The 25,127-nt window shown below is 47.6% G+C and overlaps 1 protein-coding gene across 3 annotated transcripts in view; it reads left to right on the forward strand.

The window, feature by feature from the left end:
* The window catches only part of NPHS1 (NPHS1 adhesion molecule, nephrin), a 50,226-nt gene that overhangs the window by 8,315 nt on the left and 16,784 nt on the right, over positions 1-25,127 (forward strand). For 2 of the 3 annotated variants that reach the window (XM_053268127.1, XM_053268128.1), the window contains exons 5-18: positions 2,054-2,185; positions 6,612-6,759; positions 7,387-7,490; positions 9,259-9,377; positions 12,314-12,485; positions 13,053-13,210; positions 14,382-14,523; positions 16,460-16,602; positions 16,709-16,880; positions 18,096-18,336; positions 19,698-19,870; positions 20,531-20,671; positions 22,658-22,798; positions 23,751-23,872. In XM_053268127.1, the coding sequence (XP_053124102.1) occupies positions 2,054-2,185; positions 6,612-6,759; positions 7,387-7,490; positions 9,259-9,377; positions 12,314-12,485; positions 13,053-13,210; positions 14,382-14,523; positions 16,460-16,602; positions 16,709-16,880; positions 18,096-18,336; positions 19,698-19,870; positions 20,531-20,671; positions 22,658-22,798; positions 23,751-23,872 (2,108 nt within the window). The remainder of the gene's footprint in view (positions 1-2,053; positions 2,186-6,611; positions 6,760-7,386; positions 7,491-9,258; positions 9,378-12,313; positions 12,486-13,052; positions 13,211-14,381; positions 14,524-16,459; positions 16,603-16,708; positions 16,881-18,095; positions 18,337-19,697; positions 19,871-20,530; positions 20,672-22,657; positions 22,799-23,750; positions 23,873-25,127) is intronic. The other variant, XM_053268129.1, reaches the window with a different exon arrangement.

Raw genomic sequence — 25,127 nt, forward strand, 5'->3', positions numbered from 1 at the left:
CAGAGCAGAACTGCTCTGAGGATCTAGGAAAGGTTCAGTGGGAATGTGCATTTCTTGGGGTAATAAAACATATTTTTGGAGTTCCCTCCCAGTCCCAGAACATCCATGAAGTCCCTTTGTTTTAACTCTCTCTCCCTTTAGCATAGGAACTCTGAATTTAAGATAACTCCCACCACCCACCCAATTTCTAACCTCAAAGAACTTGGGAACAACCTAGTCTTGGATTCAGGTATATATAGTAATTTTGATTTGAATTCATTTTATCCTTAATACAGTGTAAGAGATCAAATGCTTGCTGCCTGGGACATAGTATGCTGCCTTCTACCAAGTCAGGCCATTGGTCATCTCACTCAGTATTGTCTACACAGACTGGCAGCGGCTTCTCCAAGGTTGCGGGCAGGAATCTCTCTCAGCTCTATCTTGGAGAGGCCTCCAGGGAGGGGACTTGGGATCTCAGATGCTCTTCCCAGAGCGGCTCCATCCTGAGGGGAATATTTATTTATTTATTGTTAAATTTATATACCGCCTTTCATTAAAACGATCCCAAGGCGGTTTTAAATATCACTAAATATCTGACAGTGCTCATACATGGAGTCTCCCATTCATATGCAACCAGGACAGACCCTGCTTAGCAAAGAGGACAAGTCATGCTTGCTACCACCAGACCAGCTCTCCTTCTGATAGAGGCGCATTTGTAGTCAGAATGTTTTCCATTGATAAATCTAACCAATCAGGGCCAGACTATACATAAAAGCATCCAGTATTCGAACTGGAAGGGCTCTTCGAGATCCTCTAGTCCACAGGAAACTGCTACAGCGTAGCTGGCAGATGGCCGCACAGGGATGGCTCTTTCCCACCGCTGCACTCTCTGCACTTCAAAAGGTGCAGGACGCCTCAGCGCCTCTTTCTTTCTTTTAATGACGAAAGGAGGCTCTCTTCCCCTGCTCCTCCCCACCCCACATAGGATTTAAACTTAGAAAACAGGTTAAATAAATTGGGATTGATCTGAATCGGAACCAATCCAAATCGAATTGGCCCGTTTCGGGGAGATTGGATTCAAAGTCAAATCGGAGCCATGCAGTTCTATTCGAATTCGAATTGCATCCTGATTTCCGATTCATGCACATCCCTTTTAGGAAATTCTTCCTAATGTCTAGCCTAATTCTGCTTCTTTGTAACGTCAGCCCACTGGTTCTAGTCCGGCCCTCAGGAGCAAGAGAGGACAAGCTGCCCCTTCATCTTTGTGACAGCACTTCTGATATTTGAAGACAGCTATCATATCTCCTCCTTGTCTTCTTTTCTCCAGGCTAAACAGGCCCGGTTCCTTAACCCATTCCTCAGTAGAACTTCATCTCCAGATTTAAGCACAAGATGCAGGAAGTGAATGCTTATTACTGTGTTTGCTTCCCTGCTCCACAGTAAATAGCAGCCAGCCCTGGGCTCCTAGAATTGGATGGGGATGGAGAGGGGGAGGGGGTACTTTAACACTACTCTCCATCATGGTCTCCATCCGAAACAGCCGTTCTGCAGCTGCTATTTGTCAAGGGTAAAAAAGAGCTTTCATTGGCACTAATGAATGTTCGCCAAGCACCGAAGAATATAATATGCTAATAATATATGCACTAACGGTTTGGGCATGAGGTTTTTTGCCATGACGGTGGCTGGTGTTGTCAAAGTGGAGCACAACAAAGCAGCCCTAATTGACAGGAGGAGAGCTGGTCTTGTAGTAGCAAGCGTGACTTGTCCCTTTAGCTAAGCAGCGTCCACCCTGGTTGCATTTGGATGGGAGACCACATGTGAGCACTGTAAGATATTCCCCTTAGGGGATGGGACCACTCTGGGAACAGCATCTGAGGTCCCAAGTTCCCTCCCTGGCATTTCCAAGATAAGGCTGGGAGGGAGACTCCTGTCTGTAATCTTGGAGAAGCTGCTGCCAGTCTGTGTTGACGATACTGAGCTAGATGGACCAATGGTCTGACTCAGTAGAAGGCAGCTTCCTATGTTCTTAAGACTGTTCTCCTCCTGTTCTTCACTCGATTTCTTTTCCTTACAGCCTCTCCTAAGAAGCCACTAATTAAGGAATTCGAGGCCAACAGCACCGTGACCTGGGTTGCCGGCCTGCAGTACACGGTGACCTGTGAGGTGGAAGAGGTCCGGCCTGCGGCCAAGATCACCTTCAGCATGGGTGAGCAAGTTGCCTGAACCTCACTCCTTGGGGAATTTATGGACAGGGGTGTAAATCGTTCTCCACTTCCTTGAGCAGCAAGAAAGAATTTGGATTTCTGGATGAGAGAGAGAGAGAGCAGTGTAGGCTTGTAGTGCCTTTTTTAGTAGTTGCTGTTTTTGCAAAGCATGCTCAAGCAGAGCATCCGTGGAGACAAAGAGGCACAGATCCCCAGGGAACAACATACCAGATTTGCCTGAATCCAAGACTAGGTTTCCCCCCAAGTTCTTTGAAGTTTGAAATTGAGGGGTTGTCTTAAAATTCAGAGTCCTGTTCCTTTTGGGTATATACAGGTATAACCTGCTAAATTTAATCTCTCTTTTTAAGGAGGTCATCTTAAATTCAGAGTTGTCTACTGTTCTGGTAAATATGGTAAGCAGCACCACATGGTTGCATTTCGAGTTTCAGCTAACTCTGTGAGCTTTCCCAGACAGCAGGCTTTACCGTGGGTTTTCTGCGAGTTTGAAGTTGCCCCCCCCCAACTGATGCAAAAAGTGGATTTTTAAAGCCCCCCGCCCCCAAATTCTGGGTATCACCCAGATTTTAAGCATCTCACCTGGACTGCTTAGCCCACCCGGATTCGCCTAGATTTCAGCTTTCTTTTTTTTTTTTAAAAAAGCTAAGCTTTTTAAAGTTTCTACCTTGTAGAAATGGAGTTATGGAGCAAAAGGTGCAATCACTATTCTACTCGACCGCTGGACTTGGATTAAGAGAGGAAGAGCATCAGCTAGCTGGGAGAATTTCACTTTCACAAGTATAGTCATCCCCTGAGGAATGTTGCCTTGTTTGTTATCAGCAGGGGATCTCTATCAGGCAGTTGAGAAGATAGCTTGCTTTTGATGTGAATCACTACCAGCCTACCAGGCTGTGTATTGTGATGTTTCAGGACTTCCTAGGCTTTACATTCAATGCATGCCTATTTAGAAGTAAGCACCATTGGTTTCAATCAGATATTTTCTCAGATAAGTGTGTAAGAATTGCAGCCTTAATTAAAAAGCTGTGCATTTTTTTTTGTTCTATTGCTGCTGTTACTATGTAAAGGAAAATGGTCAGGCTAAGAGATCTTCCCCAACGATAGTTGGTAGATATCCAGAGCAAACAGAAGTCAACTGGAAAGTGCAGCTGCTAATCTGCATATGCAAATCATTTGTAAGCAATTTACATAATATGCAAATTAGGCACCTGGATTTGGAGAGCCAGAATATGGCAACCCTAGCTTGATATAAATCGGGCTGCACACTAACACATGATGAAAAACCCAAATTGTGTGTGAAGTGCTCCCTGATAGTTTGCAGGGATTGGGGGGTAAATTGGGCCGATATGTGAACTCACACCTTCAATCCGGAGGAGATGCGAACTAAAAGCCGGGTGTGGAAAACTGCCAGCGAGAAACTCTCAGCTCTCTCCTCTTTGGAAACTGTCAGCTGCTGTCTCTGAGGGCAAAACAATCACGCCTGCTCAACTTGGGCCCTCCTGCAGATGTTGGCCTGCAACTCCCATAACCCCAGGCTATTGGCTACTGTGGCTGGGGATTATGGGAGTTGTAGTCCCAAAACAGCTGGGGGGCCTAAGGTGAGCAGGCCTGCAGCTGGTCTTGTGGTAGAGAGCTGGTCTTCTTGAGAGGAGAGCTAGTCTTGTGGTAGCAAGCATGACTTGTCCTCTTAGCTAAGCAGGGTCTGCCCTGGTTGCATATGAAAGGGAGACTAGAAGTGTGAGCACTGTAAGATATTCCCCTCAGGGGATGGAGCTGCTCTGGGAAGAGCAGAAGGTTCCAAGTTCCCTCCCTGGCAGTATCTCCAAGACAGGGCTGAGAGAGATTCTTGCCTGCAACCTTGGAGAAGCTGCTGCCATTCTGGGTAGACAATACTGAGCTAGATAGACCAATGGTCTGACTCAGTATACAGCAACTTCCTATCTATGTTCCTATGATGCACTTACAGCAGGAAGGGGTGCCTTTAAGCTACAAAATAACTGCAGGTGAGGGGTAGAGTTGCCATGCCCCCCGGAATTTCAGGTTTTACGCAGATTTTAAGCATCTCATCCATATCGCTTAGCCCACCCAGAGTCGCCCAGATTTCAGCTTTCATTTAAAAGAAAGAGCTGAGCTCTAGCCCTTGTCGAAGCGGAGTTCTGGAGCAAAACGTGCAGTCACTCTTCTGCTCAGAAATTATTTCCAAGCCAATTTACATGACATGCAAATTAAGGCACCCAGCCAGATCTGGAAAGCCAGAAGATGGCAACCCTGGGTGTGTGTGCGTGTGTGTGTGTGTGATTTGGTGCAAGTGTGTGGTGCATGGTGAACGGGTGTGTTTTTAGCACGTCCCCTCTCTACCACTTTTGGGCCCAAAACTTCCCACTGAAGCGGTTGTTGGCGCTAATAAATGAAGAGTGACCGAAGAGCTGTCTTGCTCTGAGGGGAGGAGAGAAGAGACGGATGAGGCCTGCTGGGGAGCGGCCACCTTCAGCTCCCCACATGCCAGCGTTCCCTCCAAGGGAGTCTCTCTCTCACTCTGCTGCCCCACGCAGAGCTCCCTCGGCACCATCTTGCTCTGAGGTGATGGGAGCACAAGATGGAAAGCCCTCGCTATTAAGAGTCTTCTTGTTGCTTATTGTACTTAAATATCTATCTATCTATCTATCTATCTATCTATCTATCTATCTATCTATCTATCTATGCTTAGTCTCTCAATGCTTTCCTGCAAACCGCTTTGAAAGGCAGCATATAAGCACCCGGAATAAAAACAAACAACAATAATAACAATAACCGCTTTGGGGAGAAATAGCCATGGGAGGGGGCTGATTTTCAGCATGAAAAGCGTGGAGGGGGAGATTGCTAACCCCTCCTCACTGCATGCCATGTTCCTGCACTGGATTGGGCCCTCTGGGGCTTTTAGGGGGGGCTTAAAAATACTAAAGGTGAAGTGTGCTGTCGAGTCAGTGTCGACTCCTGACGACCACAGAGCCCTGTGGTCGCCTTTGGTAGAATACAGGAGGGGTTGACCATTGCCTCCTCCTGCGCAGTATGAGATGATGCCTTTCAGCATCTTTCCTATATCGCTGCAGCGGGGAAATGACTTGATTAGCAAGCCAGAGGTTGCCGGTTCGAATCTCCGCTGGGCTGTTTCCCAGACTATGGGAAACTCCTATATTGGGCAGCAGTGATATAGGAAGATGCTGAAAGGCATAATCTCATATTGCGTAGGAGGAGGCAATGGCAAACCCCTCTTGTAATCTTCCAAAGGAAACCACAGGGCTCTGTGGTTGCCTGGAGTTGACACCGACTCAATGGCACACTTTACCTTTAAAAATACTACTTCTAGTCTATTCCTACTTCATTCATTTATTATATTACATTTCTATACCGCCCTATCCAACAGCTCTGGGAACTTTACAAAACCAAAACAAAAAAATCCATTCAAAAATCAAACTTAAAACCATAAAATATAAACAATTCAAAACAGTTAAAACAATTTAAAAACCCTAGAAGGCCAGACCAAACAAGGGGCTTGAAACCAGTCTGTTAATGCTGGATTAAAGGCAACGTGAGGGCCCCTCAGATCCCAGCCCTTACAGGTGAGATGCTCATGCAGGAAGCATCCACAGCTATGAAAAACACACCCACATTCCTCGTGCCAAAGGCCCTGATTGTCACATTAAGTAAAACCACAATCACACACTCTCTACGTGATGGGGCTGCTAATTTGCAATAGATTCGTGGATTTTTAAGGGCTAGGGCAAGAAGAGAGAAAGGGATGCCTGTCTTCCCTTGCAGAGGTGGCTCTCCCGTGAGCAACACACTGAGATGTGTTGGAGTTTGGAGGGGCTAGGTTCCTTAGAAGTGCGCAGGTGGGAAGAGCACGGCTAATTAAGAGGAGCTGGGGACATGGTTTAAAGTAAAGGGGTTTATTTAGGCAATACAGGCTGGATAGAGAGAGAGCCGACATGCCTAGCTGCAGGCCACACGAGATGCGGTGGGGGAGGAAAAAAGATGGAGGTCTCTTTCAGGTGTAACAGTCTCACAAGGGGGAATTAGGTCAGAGAGCAGACAGAAGGGATTCCCTTACTCACTAGCACGATTCCTTAATGCCCCTAATAGTCAATGAGGTTGCTGGTGCAGAGAATCAGGCATCTGGTGGGCCACTGTGTGAAACAGGATGCTGGACTGGATGGGCCTTGGGCCTGATCCAGCAGGGCTGTTCTTATGCAGAGTTGATGCCTTCTGGAGCTTCTTCCAACAAGATGTCTATCTCCTGGAGCAGATCTGGGGTGCTATTTAGGGCAGCGGAGTTGTGGTTCCATTGGTCACAGACAGTTGTGGTTCCATTGGTCAAGTAGCATTAATTTCTACTCTTCTTATCCCTCTCCTCCTCCTCCTCCTCCTCTCCAGATGACTATGAGGTGCCAGTTATGACCTCGAACGTCCAATATACCCAGTCCTGCAAGACCGACAATCCTTGCAAGCCCGGCGCGGATGAAGACTCCAGTAGCAGCTCCGGCACCAGTCCCAAACTCTGCAGCACCAAGGGAGTGTTGAGGTGGGGAGAGCCCTGAAGGGGTCCTAAACCAGGGGCAGCTTCTCTGTCCCTTCAGTGTTTCCTTCTCTCCGGCATATTTATCAAATTTGTACCAACGTGGTTGTGTGAAAAGCATATTGGTCATGAGTGTAAACTTGGGCTTTGATCCTGCTCCTTCAACAAATTATCTGAATGGCCTTAAGCAAATCTCTCTCAGGGCCAAAACGATTGTGTGAGGTGTGCAATCCCCCTGAGGGGAGGCGGCCCGGGTTCTTTGCACCCGTCTGCTCAATGGTGGCTCCGCCCCGGGCATCAATCGGAATTGATTACTATTTAGCATTCCGATAGCAGCTCCCCTCCTGGGGTCATAGTGCATTTTTTTCTTTTTTCTCTCCTTCTGGGGACATAGTGTATTTTTATCTTTTTCATTTTCATTTCTTTTGGTCTCCACATGTGTCCACTGTGCACACATTGTGCATTGTACATAACCTGGGATTACGGCTTCTGTCAACAGTGAACGCAGAAAACTGAAGGCATGTGGAGAGGGGTGGAGAACAAGGGGGTCCAATCAGAATACCCCCGTGTCTGGGGCCAGTGTTTCCAGCTTCGAATCCCTCCCTCAGACATCTGTTGTACCTTCCTTTCCAGAGTCATCCCCCAGAGCTCAGACAATCAGAAATGGCTGCTCTGCAGAGCCTCTAACAAAGTTTCTTTAATCCCAGCAGTGGTCGGTTTCACCCTGAACATCCTGTGTAAGTCACTCCGAATGCTTTGTCGGGCCTCTACCAGGGTGAATGGAACATCCTAATAATAGTGGCTTAGTGCGCAAGGAAACTATTTTATGAGGATCTAGTAAAAAAGGAGCACAAAAGGAAGTGGGACAGGGAGAAGAAAAGGGAGGCAAAAGGTGGAGAACAGGAAAGGAGAAATTAGAAAAGGAACAAAACAGAGAAGGCTGTAGCTAAGGGTGAGCAAACTAACCAGAGAAGGTGCAAGAATAATAAACGGATCTCAAGAATCATTTTAAAAAGAGACAACCTAGGTGAGGTGTATGATGGACATGACCTACATTGGCCGGATCTTTAAGGTTTGGTCACCTTCAGGAGACAAACTCCATATTTATATGGCCTAAAATTCCTATTGTAAACAACCTGTTGGGTTGTCTGTGAGTGCATATAATTTCCTTTTTGGAGTAGTGTCTGTCACCTGGCAGCAGAAGCCTCCAATCTTCTCCCCACTCCTGCTATTTAATTGATGTTAAATCAGTTTTAGGTATCTTGTGAATGCTTTTGAGAGAGGTTTCTCAAACTTAGGTCCTCAGAAGTTGTTGGACTACAGCTCCCATCATCCTCAGCTATTGTGGCTGCGGATGATGGGAGTTGTAGTCTAACAACATCTAGGGGCCCAAGTTTGAGAACCGCTGGGATAGGGGAATTTCTTCCTTCTGACTCAACGATTTCATGGAGGTGTAACGTGTTGCTTTATCTCACCTCAGTCTAACGAGCTCTTGATTTGCATGAAAAGTAGAAATTTTAGAGTGAGGCCTTCTTCTCTTATTGGCTGTCACAAACCTTGCACTATATAGGTGTGTGTCCAGCTCACATCCACCCACTTCCAAAGCCCTGTCCAGACACTATGTTGTACCTGGGCTGGGTTCAGATGTCTGTATAAACACATTCATTTTTGTGTGAATGATTGACGGTACCTGTGTTCATTTTAAAAGTGAACCTGGGTACAGGCCCTTTCAAATGCATGGTACAGACAGGAGGTGTACTGCTGTGCCTTCATCCAACGTAACGTGTGAATAACTGTACCTGTATAAGGACGTGTCCCTGTGTACACAGATTATACTAGTATTGAACATAGTGTGTGAATAGGACTCAAAGATTGGTTTGACCATCCCTTCCCTGCTACCAGGCCACTTCTGTCTATGGAAGGGTGGGTCCAGGCAATTCAAAGATGGCTTCTTTGCTCGGAGGTATTCCACTTGGAACTTGTTGACCATATAGAACGCTTATAGCTTTTCTTTGTCTGAGGACAACGTGTGACTGTCTCCATTTTGAGCAGCATGAACAAAGGATTTTCTTGGAATCACGTAACACTATGCCAAGCGGTGAAAACAAAGGCTTTTTTTAGCCGAAGGAAACATATAATTTGCCACTTCTATATGGTCACGTTTAAATATCCCCCGCCGCCGCCCGCAATTCTGTGCGAGGTAATACAGTCATAGCTATGATTGATTTTTCCTCGGCACGGGAGGCGGGAGCAGAGCAAAGAGGAAGTGGAGGAGATAATATGAGACTATACTACTGTGATTTGGGGAAAAAATAAATGTGATTGCAGAGTAGCTCAACTGAATGAGGGCCGGCCCAAATGGCTCTTTATATGCAGGTGAACCTTCAGTGTATGATCTGAAGCAGAATACATTGCCTGACTGGATGCTGGCAACATCTGAGAGTATGAAACTCCCTTGAGCTTAAACCAGTTTTTACTCACTCACTCTCTCTCTCTCTCTCTCAGTCCCACCCCAACCACCTGTCATTGAGGGTTACAATGGCCCTGTCAAAGTCAAGGAGAACCTGAAACTGACCTGCATTTCTGTGAGCGGGAATCCCCTGGCGATGCTGCAGTGGCTGAAGGTGAGTGGGAGAACTCAAGAGTACGAAAAATATTTATACACCTCTTTTCAATCAAAGTTCCCAAAGCGGTTAACATAAATAACTAAACTAAACTAAATTAAACTAAATAAATTGGTGCCCTGTCCCCAAAGGACTCACAGTCTAAAGAAGAAACATAAGGCAGACACCAGCCACAGCCACTGGAGGGATGCTGTGCTGGGGATGGATAGGGCCAGTTGCTCTCCCCTTGCTAAATAAAGAGAATCAACACTTTAAAAAGGTGTCTCTTTTGTCCAGTTAGCAGGGGGAGTTCAGCATTGCTCTGAGTAGAGGAGGCCTGGGAAAAGAATGTTAAAGGATTTTGGGTTGAGGTCAAGAAGCATGAGCCATGGAAATGGAATTATTTTCTTTTGATAAGGTATTAGTCACCAGTTCTATGTGTGAATATAAATTGTTGTTGATATTACTATTATTATTATTATTAATAATAATAATTATTATTATGATTATGATGCCACCATATTCATGGTGCTTTAGAAAGGGATGAGCAGACAGGTCCCTGCTGCAATCTAAAAATCAACCCAAGAGAAGGCAACAGAGAAAGGGAAGGGTAGTGAAGATAAGGAAGAATTATTTCAGGGGTCAGCAACATTGTTGAAGCGGTGTGCCCAATCCTAAGGTGATGCCCAGACGCCTCCAGCCACGCCCACTTGACTAATGGTCCTGCCCTCACACCATCAGGGGCGGGGTCAGTCTCCCTCCTTCCCACACACTTCCTCTGCATCTCTCCACGCCAGCCAGTTGTCAGCTGGAGTGCCACCCAGAGGTGTACCTAGGTAATTTTGGAGCCTGGACCTAAAGGCCTTTGGAGGCCCCCCACCCTGCTGCAAGCATCATCCCCCTAAACACACACACACGACACATGCAATATTTTTAATGTAAGACTATAAAACAGGTATATTTACACAAATATGCATTAGCAGAAACATTTCAACACACAACTTAACTTATTCCCATCCCACATATTCCTTTCCCCCCACCCCACCCACTCCATCTCTAAAGCAGAGGTCACACTTGGTGCCCAGTGCATTTTATTTATTTATTTATTTATTTATTCATTCATTCATTCATTCATTCATTCATTCATTCGATTTCTATACCACCCTTTCAAAAATGGCTCAGGGCGGTTGATGGCACAATCACGCTTGGGTGCCCAGTACAGCATCACGGTGTCCACACCCGGGGCAGATTAAAGAGGATTCGGGGCCCCCCGCCTAGGGGTGTGGAGGCCCTGGACTTCAGCCCAGAAGTTCAGGGGGAAGAGCACCTCTGGTGCCACCAGAATTAATTCACGTGCTGCTCCTTGCATGCAGGTTATTTTATATATCGGGCAGCAGCGATACAGGAAGATGCTGAAAGGCATCATCTCATACTGCACGGGAGATGACAATGGTAAACCCCTCCTGTATTCTACCAAGACAACCACAGGGCTCTGTGGTTGCCAAGAGTTGACACCGATTCGACTCAATGGCACACATTACCTTCACTTAGGCTTAGTATGGGGATGAGGGATGGGTCGAAGGCCGTATGCAAAATGTGGGTGTTGGGGAGGCATTTAAAGGAAGGAAGAGAGGAGGCCTCACACAGGCTTTCTGGAAGGCAGTTTCAGGCCTAACCTGCTACAAGGGAGAAAGGGCAGAGTCACTGGAGTGAGCAGGAGATGTCTGGATGGCTAAGGGTGGAGGAGCTGGGCAAGCAAGCAAGAATCACAGGCAGTGATGTGCTGGGATGTGAGATAAGGAGGCGTGAGGCCATGGGGGTCTTGGAAGGTAAAGACAAGAAATCTGTGGAGGATCCAGCAGGGGACAGGAAGCCAACTTGAGAAGGGTTGCCCCATGCTCAGGAGGAGGAAAGGAGAGGAGAATCAGAGGCATGGCATAGTGCTGGAGAGACATGAGGCAATAGTCCAAGGTTGCTCAACATTGGCCCTCCTGCAGATGTTGGCCTAGAATTCCCATAATCCCTGGCTATTGATGGCACAAATGACCGGGCTCAAACTGTCATACTTTGGAACTACTATGTTTGCTATAGGCTCAAGGTTGACTCAGCCTTCCATCCTTCCGAGGTCGGTAAAATGAGTACCCAGAATGTTGGGGGCAATATGCTAAATCATTGTAAACCGCTTAGAGAGCTCTGGCTATAAAGCGGTATATAAATGTAAGTGCTATTGCTATTGCTATGTGAAAACCCAGCTCCCTCGAGAAGTCCATAATGCTGGGAAAAGTTGAAGGAAAGAGAAGAAGAGGACGACCAGCACAAGGTGGATGGACTCGATCGCGACAGCAATGAATGCACCACTGAGAGACCTCAAAGGCCAAGTTGAAGACTGATCATCCTGTAAAGAATCCATCTATGTGGCCGCTAAGAGTTGACACCAACTTGACGGCACTTAATAAATCAATATCACCAGCAGTAATATAGGAAGGTGCTGGAGGCGGATGCCACTTCAGTGGCATCATCTCATACTGTGTGCCACTCCCGTGTTCTACCAAGAAAACCACATGGCTCCGTGGTCACCAGGAGTTGTGACTCGATGGCACAATCTTTCCTTTCCTTTACCTCTAGCTGGAAGGTTAAAGTGGTCCATTTTTTGCTATAGGCAGCCTGCAATCACTAGTTTCCAAAAGAATAAATAGACCTGACACCATGTGATAGTCTTTTGTTTAATGGGCTCCAAGGGAGTACTCACTCGGTCTGCAGAGAGCCCCTTTGCATGCTCTGTTATCCTTGGTCAGCAGCATCAGCCAGAGAGAGGGATTCTTAAAACAAGCAGGAGAAGAGCCCAGAGCTCGTTCTCCTGTTTGCAGAGGCCTCCGCTCAATCCTTCCCCTGCAGTGCCACCTAGTGGCTATTATTGCATTAGCCACTAATATCAGGTCTTGGATTGTGTGTTGCAGAACGGGGAGGTTGTTTCCAGGAAATGGGAGACGGATGATACCAACCAATTGTCCCGGAGTGTCCTGCCGCTCATCCTAAAAATGGAAGACAACATGGCTACAGTGAGCTGTCAGGCTTCAAACCGATTGTTACACCTCCCAATGCAGGCCAGCATCAACCTGGATGTGCACTGTAAGTGCCGGATGCTTCCTGCCAAAAAGATATATGGGTAGCTCGTCCCTCCTGCTGCATAGTTTCTCATCACTCCCTCACCAAAGGCTCCTCTCCCAGGTTGTTCCCAGTGCCTGGGCCTCCATTTCTTCCAGCTTCTGCACAGGCCATTTCCCTTTTGCAGCTTGCTATGCGGAGGAGAGCTGGTCTTGTGGCAGCAAGCGTGAATGTGTCCTCTTTGCTAAGCAAGGTCTACCCTGGCTTGCATTTAGAGTTGCCATGTCCCTCAAAATTCTGGGTTTCACCTGGATTTTAAGCATCTCTCCCTGCTTGCTTAACCCACCTAGATTCTCCTAGATTTCAGCTTTCATTATAAAAAAAGTAAAAGAAAAAGAGCTAAGCTCTAGCCCTTGTAGAAGCAGAGTTATGGAGCAACACATGCAGTCACTATCCTGCTCAGACATTATTTTCCAGCCAATTTACATAATATGCAAATAAGCATGAGCTGGCATTAATCGTCCTCACCCTCACCACATCCCATGGCAAAGGATTCCATGGCTTAATCTTTTTCTCATCTCTGGGTCGCAGTTTTTCCCGAGGAGGTGAAGATCACAGGCCCCAGCAGCATCCAAGAAAACAAGTCACTCTCTCTGAGTTGTTCCACTTCCCCCAGCAACCCACCGATGGGGCTGCGCTGGAGGCTGGGTTGGAGGGAGCTCAATGCAACTGAGGTCGCCTTCTCAGAGGTAAGCAAGGCCACAGTTCCCCCTATCACAAGATAAGGTAAGGGTGGCTGCCTGAGACAGTGCAGTTGTGCAAAGGCAGTAGAATGCAGGGGGATGAGGCTGTGTTGCTCAGTGGTCAGAGCATCTGCTTTGCATGCAGAAAGGTCCATGCAATCCCTGGCAGCATCTCCAAGTAGGGCTGGGAAAGATTCTGCCTGCAAGAGGAGAGGAGAGCTGGTCTTGTGGTAGCAGGCATGACTTATTCCCTTTGCTAAGCAGGGTCTGCCCTGGTTGCATATGAATGGGAGACTACATGCGTGAGCACTGTAAGATATTCCCGTCAGGGGATGGAGCCGCTCTGGGAAGAGCAAAAGGTTTCAAGTTCCCTCCCTGGCAGCATCTCCAAGATAGGGCTGAGAGAGATTCCTGCCTGCAGCCTTGGAGAAGCTGCTGCCAGTCTGTGAAGACAATACTGAGCTAGAGGGACCAATAGTCTGACTCAGTATATGGCAGCTTCCTATGTTCCTAACTTTGGAGAGCTGCTGCTAGTCAGTGTAGACAATACAGAGCTAGATGGACCAATGTTCTGACTCAGTAGAAGGCAGCATGTGACTAGGGCAGGACCCAATAAGGAGTGATACTCTTTAACAACAACAAGGATTTATTAATAATTAGATGATTAGAAAAACAGCATCAACAACTGCTGTTTCCTTTCAAGCAAAACCCTTCCCCAGGAGCTACAAGAACTATGCAGTCAAATCCAAGCACTTAAACAAGAATAAATTCTCTGTCACATCTGGCTTTAGCTGGGCTTTCTATATTACCTGGAGAAGCCCAGTCTCCAAGTAGTTACTATAATTGAGGCCTCATCCTCTCTCAAGCCTGACTAACACTACAGATGCCCACAGAAGTGTGGGCCAGTCAGAAACATAGCAGTGGCACGAGAAAAAAATGGGGAAAGCATGATTATGGGAGAGCAAGTGGTGTCCCATATTAGATTTCTGAAACAGAAAATGGGGCAGTGGGAGGGAAGCCACTTTTCTCAGCTTGGGCGGGCCGCCCCACCTCTAAATCAGCTTTTGTGAAAAGACTCTGATGTAAGACTGCACAACTATACTAACAACAAAAAGATCTGGCTTCTCCGCCTCAGCCAAATGAGCCTCACAGGGTAAGGACTCCTTTCTTCCTGCAGTCAGATCACGGTGGGAAGATCTCGGTGTCTAATCTGACATACACAGCCCTGCGAGAAGATAATGACCTTTCCTTGATCTGCGAAGCCTACAATGAAGCCATCCTGTTTACCAAGACTGCTACCGTGACCCTCAGAGTATACTGTGAGTATGGGAGGGAAGGGTGTATAGGAGATGCAGTTCCTGAAGGCATCAACTCTTAGTACCAGCAACCCTATTGACCACTAGGGGCATTAGAGAATAGAGACAGGGAGGCTATTCTCACGGTCATACCAAATCGAGCTAGCCCGATTAGTTATGCCCGTGTGAAGGACCGGCCTCGCAGCCGAGCCCGGTTTTTCTCAAGCGGGTCGCCCGCTTGAATACCCCTCCCCTTAGCCGAGGTTAGTGGAGTGAGTGCTCTGCTAACCCGGCTTTTTTTAATCATGAATTGCTACAACAACTCACGAGGAGACCCCTGGCGGGGAAGCTAAATGCAGCCTCCCGGCTCGGGGTGTGTGTGTCTCTCCAGCATGCCCTGCACACTCGTGCAGGGCATGCTGGAGATTCTGGGGGTCATGCGACCCTCGAACTCTCCAGCCCCCGCCGGCTCCGTAACAGAGTCGGCAGTCGTGTGGCGGCCGGTTCCGTTGCCCGCAGCCAACTGATGGGTCGTCTGCGAGGAGAGCGGGCTAAGCCTGCTCTCCTCGCAAACCCCATCTCGGTAGTTCCCACTGATCGTGGGAACCGCCTCAGTGTGGTCCTTCACATAATCAAAAACTATGTTCTACCCGGGTTTGGGAGCTGTGTGTGCTCCCAATTCTTGGTTGTGTGGAATCAAGGTAAGGGAAAAAGCTGGGTAGAAGTGATTGTGTGGAAGCAAGGTGGGAGGAAAAACTACCCAGGTTTTCCTCCTACCTTGCTTCCACACAATCACTTCTACTCAGGGAGGAGATTCTCATGAGATTCTCACGTGATTCTCACGATCAGTGAGACTCGCCTCCAGGGGGTTTGCGACGAGCAGGCAGGAAGCCCTGGGCGGCTGGATCGGCTGCCCACATGACTGCTGGCTCCATTACGGAGCCAGCGGGAACTGTGGGGATCGGGGGCTGTGCGGTCCCGGAAGTTCAGAGCACGTGGGGCATCCTGGAGAGACTCCCGAGCCGGGAAGGCTGCTTGCAGCCTCCCAGCCGGGGGTCTCCTCATGTGTTGCCGCAGTGTGGAGCCACAGCACAGCAACACATGACCAAAAAACCTGGCTTAGCAGAGCGCTCGCTCCGTTAACCTGGGCTAAGGGGAGGGAGAATTAGTAGAGTTTTCTGCCAGGAGCCGCACAGCTCCTGTTGCAGCACACGACCGCCAAAAAGCAGGCTAGGCTCCCTTAGCCCGCTTTTTGGCGGTCGTGAGAATTGCCCCACGATCAGCAAAAAGTGGGCGAAGGGAGCCTAGCCCGCTTTTTGCTGATCGTCTGCTGCCCCGGGAGCCGCGTGGCAAACCCTCCTAATTCCCCCTCCCCTTAGCTGAGGTTAGCGGATCGAGCGCTCCGCTAACCCCGTCTTATGAATCGTGTATTGGCACAGCTCCGCGGCATGGTGCGGCTCCGCAGCGCAGCAACACATGAGGAGACGCCCACTGGGAGGATGAAACAAGCCTCCTGACCCTGGGGGTCTCTCCAGGATGCCTCGTGCGGGGCATCCTGGAACTTCCGGGGGCTACACGGCCCCCGATCCCCGCAGCCCCCACCAGCTCTGTGATGGAGCTGGCAGTCATGTGGGCAGCTGAAGGGGTCACGCGGCCCCAGCTCAGGAGCTAAACGAGCACCCCCATATCTGACATCAGACACGAGGGGGGCATGTTGGGGCCACGAGATGCGGCCCCTGCTTGGGTGCGGCCCTGGTTCTTTGAACCCATTGGCCCAATGGTGGCTCTGCCCCTGCCCTCTCTCCTGCTGTTACTCCCCTGCATCTAGTTGACACAGAAGTGGTTGACATATAAAAATAAATAATAAATAAGGTGGGTTCTTCCTGCAGATTGATTACTCACCCTGCCCGTCATGATCTTTATCTCCTTTCCTGCCTCGTTGATTGTGCTTTCTGTCCAGATCCACCTCAGAGAATCTGGATCGATGCACCACCCCCAGAAAAACGCTTCCGGGCTGGCACCATAGTTAAGCTGACTTGTTTTGCGAGCGGTGGGAACCCCTTGCCTCGCCTCGATTGGTACAAGACATCCGAGTGGATCAAGGTGCCTGAGTATTGCATCCTTCCCCTTAACCGGGCTGCCAACTCTGAATGAGGCGACTCCTGGAGAGTTTTCTTCCCTGTATTCCCCCCCAATATTTTTCCCACAGGGTACCAGGACAGTGAGGGACGGGATATCACCTGGGTCATCGGGGAGTATTGTTTCCAAGGAGTTGATCCTGACCATGACCCCCAGTGACAACATGGCCATCTACCGCTGCAATGCCTCCAGTGTTTCCAGAACCCCGGCACTCACTGCATACACCCGTCTGCATGTCCAGTGTAAGCCTATACACACACACACACACACACACACACACACACACACACACACACACACGATTGGAGGCAAGTGAATTTCAGATAAAGATACCAGGGAGGAATACAGGGGACAAGGCTGTAGCTCAGTGGCGGAGCTTCTTTGAGTGCTGAAGCTCCCAGATCTAATCCCCGGCATCTCCAGGCAAGGCTGGGAAAGAACCCTGCCTGAAATCCTGGAGAGCTGCTGCCAGTCAGTGTTGACAATACTGAACCAGATGGACCGGTAGTCTGACTCAGTATGTTGCAGCTTCATATGTTAGTAGATTTTTAGGTTTAGACTGAGGAATGGCAGCCATTCTATATGGTCAGGAAAAAAGCACATGGCGCAGCCTTTCAAGGGTGATGCACTTCAGAGTGCAGGTGGGGGAATAATATCTTTGAATACTTCCCCATGCCACAAAGCCCTTACACCCATCTTGCATACTGCAGGGAGAAGGCTAGGCTAAGAACCCTTCTCCCTGACAGAGCAGCTGTCTACATGCAAGGGGTCTTTTGCATGGGGTGAAACCCCCGAATATACAGGGTGATTCACATGATCATAATGAGCATTGATGTCTGCTATCTCAATCTGGAGCTCTGAGAGCTCCTGTTTGTCAATTAGGGATGTGCACGAATCAAATTTTCAGATTCAATTCAAATTTGAATCGAAACAGGCCAATTAGATTCAACCTATTTTGGCACCTCTTTTTACCAATCAAGACAACTGAATGGTTTTTAAAAGGTGCCAAAATGTCTCTAAACTGTCATCAAATCTATTCGAATCTGAAACTGGCCGATTCGATTCAAATCGAATTACCCTCTTTAGGGGTGATTCAATTTGAATGTGAATCGTTCAAACTGGCCAGATTTGAGTCGAATCGATTCAAATTTGAATCGGTTCACACATCCCTATTGTCAATCATCTGCCAATTAAAACCAAAGTGGGCGGTGTCCTCCCAGTGTCTGGGTCACAGGACTTGTCCTCTTTCCTCATTCAGCAGCCGAGTACAGCTGCTGAGTAGGAGGGATCCGTCCAACTCAGCTGCTGTTTAGCACATGATCAGGGTTGGGGTGGGGCTGATGGGAGTTGCACACAGAACAAGTATAGCTAATGTAGCTGGGAGGAGGGAGACGATGTTGCACCTCCATCCCAGGAAGCTGACACTGTGTCCCCTTCCTCCCTCTTTCCCTCCACAGTCCCACCCCTTGATGTGACAATTACAGCAACCGACAAAGAGGTGAGACGTGGCCAGTCGCTGACGCTTACCTGTACATCAGGCACCAGCAACCCGGCTTCCCGTCTCCTCTGGTTCCTAGCGGGAGAGAAGAAAGAGATGCAGCCCCCTGGATACCGATGGGGCTCAAGCTTCTCAGCCCCAAGAGAGGGGAGATACCACAATGGGAGAACACATACAGATTCGATCCCTGCTGTCTTCAGGTAGGGCTAAGAAAGGCCCCTGTCTGAAAGCCTGGAGACCATACTGGACTAGATGGACCAAAGGGTGTGACTCAGTAGAAAGCAGCTTAATACATTCATCAAAGGCAGGTAGAGCATCTGCTTTGCATGCAGAGGAGGTCCCAGGTTTCATCCCTGGCAGCATCTCCAGGTAGGGCTGAGATAGACCCTGGCTTGAAAACCTGGAGAGCTGCTGCCAGTCAGTGTAGGAAATACTCACCTCGATGGGCCAATGATCCGGCCCAGTGTAAAGCAACTTCTGCTTTCAGCCCTTCTATAGAGGCCCATTGACCACCACTGGCCTAAGATATTTTGGTTGGGAAATCCAAACCGTAATCCCTCTTCGCCTGCTTGATGCCAGTTTGATGGGAGTGGGTTGTAGTGCTCTGGGTCCTGTCTCAATTAGAACTCGGGACATCATACTCCGTGCAGCAGTCACAAGCCAAGGAGCTGCAGCTAAAAGTGCAGCTGCAGGCATGGGTTCTCAGTTAGTATGGCACAATGTTGTCATAACGAAACAAAGCTATTTAATACAAATTAGCCAAATATTTTTAAAAGAATCATAAAAAAACCATACTGGTCTTCAGACTGTAGGCTTGGTTCCTATATAGCAAAAACAGTAACAGCTGACATCCAGAATACTACTATGAATATTTATATATTGCTCTTCAATCAAAGTTCTCAAAGTGGTTTACACAGAAAAATAATACATAAATAAGATGGTCCCCTGTCCCCAAAGGGCTCACAATCTAAAAAGAAACATAAGGCAGACACCAGCAACAGCCACTGGAGAGATGCTGTGCTGGGGATGGATAGGGCCAGTTGCTCTCCTCCTGCTAAATAGAAGAGAATCACCACTTTAAAAGGTGTCTCTCTGCTCCGTTAGCAGGGGTTGACTCATTGCATGTGCCTAAAAAAGACTCCCATGTTTATGTAAACTGCCATTACATTGCTTTTGGAAGGATAAAAATGTAATTTAAAAATAAATAAATAAAAGTGCAATGGAGGAGGGGTGATGTTGTGTTATCTCCCCTTTCCTCTGTAGCCCACTGAAAATATGTCCATCTTGAGAATATGTCCTTGAGGGTGATAGAATCATAGAGTGTCAGAGCTGGAAGGGACCTTGGCAGTCTCCTCTTCCAGACTGCTGCTCAGCACCGGAATTGGCTGCAGTATCTCTGACCGATGCCTGTCCAGCCTCTTTGGAGAACCAATAGTGAAGGAGAGTCTACCATTGCATGAGGCTGACTGTTCCACTGCCTAACAGCTCTCGCAGTTAGTAAATTCTTCCTAATGCCTAGCCGAAATGATTGAATGAATGAATGAATTTATTTCTATTTCAGATTGAATGCAACTGACCTAGGGCAAAAGAAAGCAGTCTATGGGGGTTTCAATACCTCGGGGAAAGTGACTCTGGTCGTATCATCTGCAGATCATGGGAAGCGAGTGGAATGCCATGCTTACAGCTCCGTCCTCTCCGAAGCTGTGAATACCTTCTACCAGCTCACTGTCCTGTGTGAGTACTGAAGCTATAGAAGAATGAGAGAAGTTTTATTCTTTGGCCTTGAAGGTTCCCTTTTGTGGAATCCTTATGGAAGGAAGTGCAGTTCCTCTTAAGTGTTAAAGTAAAGTGTGCCGTCGGGTCGGTGTCAACACCTGGCGACCACAGAGCCCTGTGGTTGTCTTTGATAGAATACAGGAGGGGTTTAGCGTTACCTCCTCCCGCACAATATGAGATGATGCCTTTCAGCATCTTCCTATATCGCTGCTGCCCGATATAGGTACCAGCAGGGATTTGAACTGGCAACCTAAAGCTTGCTATTTCCCGCTGTGGCATTAGGTGGCTTTCTTAAGTGTTGATGATTGATTAAGTGCCGTCAAGTTGGTGTCGACTCTTAGGGACCACCTTAAGTGTCACATGACATTAAATAAACAAAAGCTACCACTCGTTTTTGTAAGGGGCTGCATTTAACAATTCCTTCCGGAGCAGATTTTGGAATAGGAAGTATTCCCATGTTGGAGAGTACCAGGTACTCTTCTTTATGCCTATTGCAGGGACATCCCAGAGGCAGAATGGTGACAGAAATAAACAAGTGGGAGATCCAGATATGAAATCATTACCTGTACATATTTTAACTGAGGACTGTCTGCCTTTTTCTTCCCCTGGTTTTCACAGTTCCCCCGGAGTTCTCAATGGAGCAGCTCTCCAAAGTGTCTGCCATGGAGCACAAAGCTGCCTGCCTGCCTCTGATGGTCTCAGCCAGCCCTCCTGAGATCACCTACCGCTGGAGCTTCCTTGGGAAGGTACTCCTGACAGGTGAGTCTCTCAACTTTCCTGGGATGGGATACCCAAGTGGAGAAAGTTCCCACAAACTGGGCCTCTGTTCAGATCCAGCAGGGCCTCCAAAACCCCGGGGGACTTTGAATACTCAAGAAACATACTTCACAAGTGGCATTTAATCTAGTTGGGCCTTCTAGTCTTTGCTCTGATTCTCCCACCCACCCCAATCTTTGTGTGGAATGAGGTTTGCTTTTGTTCTGGGCAACAATATCAAGGCAGGGTGTACACATGTGCATTCCGAGTGGGGCCTTCCTGATTCAACCTGAGCGGGATCTAAAATTAACTGAGTGGACATCAAAAAGCATGTGTGCGTGCGCACATGCGCACGCCCTAGAGCATGGCTGCTCAACTTCGGCACTCCTGCAGATGTTTATTATTTATTTATTCATTACATTTATAGACCGCCTCCATCTAAAGGCTCTGGGCAGTGCACAACCAGTTTAAAAAGACATAAAATATCATGAGAGTTCAGAAGAAGGCAGCCATTATAGGCTAAGACTACTTTATTGTGTAACAGGAAGAGACAAATTCAATGATGGTACAGGCAGGAAGAAGGAAGGGACTCTGCCTCCAGTTAAGATCATCACTAGCAAATGCTAGTGCCACATATTGGCTGGTCATATTACAACAACATTTCCACACATAAAACCAAAAACCGTTTCAAACACACTGTTTAAAACAATATAAACACAATTTTGAACCATTTAAAACCAATTAAAATACTTAAAAAACAATGTAAAAACCTTGGAAGGCCAGGCCAAACAAGTAAGTTTTTAGGGCTCTCTTAAAGGCCCACAGCAAGCCTAAACTGTGGATACATGCCAGGAGCTCATTCCATAGGCCAGGAGCAGCTGCAGAGAAGGCCCTGCTCTGAGTCGCTGCCAGACATACTGGTGGTAACTGGAGGTGGACCCGGGGCCGGATTAAGCTAGTGTGGGGCCTGTAGCATATGTTATAAAGGGGCCCTAAATGTAAAAAAAATGCACATAAATATTAAAACATAAATTATTTACTTGCATAGTAAAGTGATTCATTTTTTTTTCATTTGCTGTATTTTGGAGTATGGGAGACTGAGCCACAAACTCACACTTAAGACAACAACAGTGAACATTTATATACCATTTTCCAATCAAAATTCTCAAAGTAGTTTACATAGAAAAATAAAGAGTGGATAGATGATTCTCTATCTCCAAAGGGCTCACACTCTAAAAATAAAAATGTGGTAGGCACCAGCAACAGCCACTGGACAGATGCTGTGCTGGGTCTTCTCTTAAAAGGCACATTTAACAGAAAAGGGATATTTTATCTAACATGGACTAAGTAAAACAGGTAAAGTTTTAACTTTAATTCCCAGTTGGAAGCTGGGCGTGTGGGGCCCTCAAAAACGTGGGCCTGTAGCAAATGCTACATTTGCTACTACGTTAATCTGCCTCTGGATGGACCTCTCCAGTTGAAACCTGGAAACGGGTTGTAGATGGCCTACAATCCCCTTAATTCCTTGCTATTGGTCACTGTGGCTGGGGGTTATGGGAGTTGTAGTTCAAAAAAGTTTGGGGGGGTGCTAAGTTGAGCAGGCCTGCCTTAGAGGGAACATTCTGCACCTTCCTTTCCTGGTGTGGCAGAGAACAGGAGGAATAATTTTGAGGTGCTTCATACATCGAAAACAAGCAGTGGCGAGGTGCAGATCGCAGAACCACTGATTGCCAGTTGCATCCTTGAAGTCCGTGCAGCCTCAGCATGGTGAGGCATTCCACTGGATCTTCATGCGCTGGTGTCAAGCTCAGGCAAGCTGTGTCTGACGCAGACGTGCCTCGGTGCACTGCTTGTCCTCAATCATGTTCAGTGGCTGGATGGGCCAGCCTGTCCTCTGGGCTCCTGCTCCCTTGTTCGGAGCCCTTGCTGTTTGTGGCATGTGCTGGCAGCCTCTTCCTTTCAGGTGCATTTCTCTTGTGTCTGCTCTAGAGGGTTCCCCACGGCATCACCTGCAGGAGAATGGGTCTCTGGAGATCTGGAATGTGACTCGTGCTGACGCTGGCAAATACAGGATTCGCTGTGAGAACTCAGAAGGCCACAATGAGACCACCATCGTGCTGAGCGTGATGTGTGAGTATAAGATGGAGTCCCATGCCCTCCTCCTCACTCGTCCCCAATGGACTACATGGGGTGGGGCTATCTGAAGGGCTAGCTCTTCTCATAGGAACTGTCCACTCTTTGAGGTCTGCATGGGAGGCCTGCTGCAGGGGTGAGGCGGATGGCAGCTAAAAAGATGACTTTTCATTGGTCGCTCCCAGGCTGTGGAATATGCCACCCTCTATTTTGCTAGCTTCGTGGTGCCAGGAGAAGAGAATTGCTTATTCTGTCAAATATTCATAGTATTCGTTAGTTTGATTCGTGTTCGTTTCATTTGTATTCATTTTGATTCATATTCGTATTTATTTGATTCGTATTCATTTGTTTGAGAAGGTATTATTTTCATGGTGCCGGGAGAAGAGAACTGCTTATTCTGTCAAATATTCATAGTATTCGTTTGTTTGATTCGTATTCGTTTCATTCGTATTCGTTTTGATTCATATTCGTATTCGTTTGATTCGTATTCGTTTTGATTCGTATTCATATTCGTTTTGATTCGTATTCGTTTTGATTCATATTCATTTTGATTCATATTCATATTTGTTTGATTCATATTCATCTGTTTGATAAGATATTATTTTCATGGTGCCAGGAGAAGATAATTGCTTATTCGCTCAAATATCGATAGTATTCATATTCATTTGTTTGATTTCATTTGTGCAGTTTTTCTGCTCTGATTGCAGTGCAGAATAACCTTACATCGGAGGCACTGTGGGGAAAACAAAATGTGTTTGTGGCAGCAAATTGTGGCAACTGGAGCCTGAGCCAGTTGGGGTGGGGACAGTGTGGTGGGTCCTGCCAGGATGCTGGGCTCCAGTAGCTGTCCAAGGATGCCACATGTGGATGCCAGGCCAGCTGGGCACCACCCCCTGCAAAGGCGTCTCTGGAGTTGGTTTGGCACATACTGTACTTTCTCTTCCAATAGACTCGCCATCCATCCGCAGCATTGGAGACCCAACCTACGTGGACCTGGGTGGTACAGCTGAGGTTGTATGTCAGGCGGATGCCTATCCTGTGCGTGAGGGCATGTTTCAGTGGAAGTGGCTGGTAAGGCACTGGGAATAGGATATAGTACAGGGGTGGGTTATCTCCCCTTTTGCTGACCAAGAGCTTCCCCTGGTTCAATGGATGTTGGTGTTTCCTGGCTTGATTGATGTGATGTGACCAATGCACGCAATGGTAGATCATCAGTTTTACATGTAGAAGGCCTCAGCTTCAACCCCTGGCAGCATCTCTAGGCAGGCCTGGGAAAGACTCCTGCCTGAACCCTTAGGGAAGCCGCTACCAGTCAATGCAGACAATACTGAGCTAGAGGGACCAATGGTCTGACTCGGCACAAGGCAGATTCTTATGTTCCTATGTTTCTTTCATGATGGGTTGCAGAGTTGCTTCTTTTGGAGGTGGTGCATTGACTCTTGGCATCTTTTATCCTAGTGAGCGCTGGGGTGCATTAGGAGGAGTAGTGACAGTAAGGAAGGGTCTTCTTCTCTGTTTCACTGTTGTTCTCTCTCTCTCTCTGATCTGGCTTTCTCTGATTGGTGGACTGACATTCTCAGGGTCTGTCACTCTGCCCTCCTTGTTCCCAGATTACTTCTTGCTCTCTGCTTGGTTCAGGGGCATAGCAAGGTTGGCGTGGGCCCAGAGACAAGGTTTTAAAATGCCCCCACCCCCCAACTGAAGCTCAGCTCATGAAGTAAAGAAATCTTAAATGAGGTTGAATAGTGGTAACAAAAAGCATAGTAATATGTATATATAACCTATGGGCCACAATAGAACACCATCCTAAATTATTTTTTAAAATGTGAATGATGCAAGTCATTGAATGGCACTAGAGAAAGACATGCTGTTCTGGGAGCTCCAGGTCTTAACACTCACATCAATTTCGGAGGATGAATACAACTGAAGGAAGCCCGGGCGGGTGCGCGGCTGGGGGAGTCAGTCATGTGACTTGCCTCTGGGGGGGGCCCAAGGCAGTGGGCCCCCAGACAACTGCCTCCCCTTGCCCTATTATAGTTATGCCCCTGGCTTGGTTGCAGACAGCATTAACCATGCAGCTTCTCTCTCTCTCTCTCTCTCTCTCTCTCTCTCTCTCTCTCTCTCTCTCTCTCTCTCTCTCTCTTTCTCTCTCTCTCTCTCTCTCTCTCTCTCCCCACACTATACTATGAAGACAGAAAGCTTGGGCATACAATCCATCAATTTATTAAGATGGCAGATCAGGTGCAGAATGAGACAGAGCAATAATACAGCACTATAGTCACACGCACCTCTTCCCAACTCAGGCATACAGGCTTCGTATCCAAAA

The sequence above is a fragment of the Hemicordylus capensis genome, chromosome 7 (assembly GCF_027244095.1).
Source record: "Hemicordylus capensis ecotype Gifberg chromosome 7, rHemCap1.1.pri, whole genome shotgun sequence".
NCBI classification, from domain to species: domain Eukaryota; kingdom Metazoa; phylum Chordata; class Lepidosauria; order Squamata; family Cordylidae; genus Hemicordylus; species Hemicordylus capensis.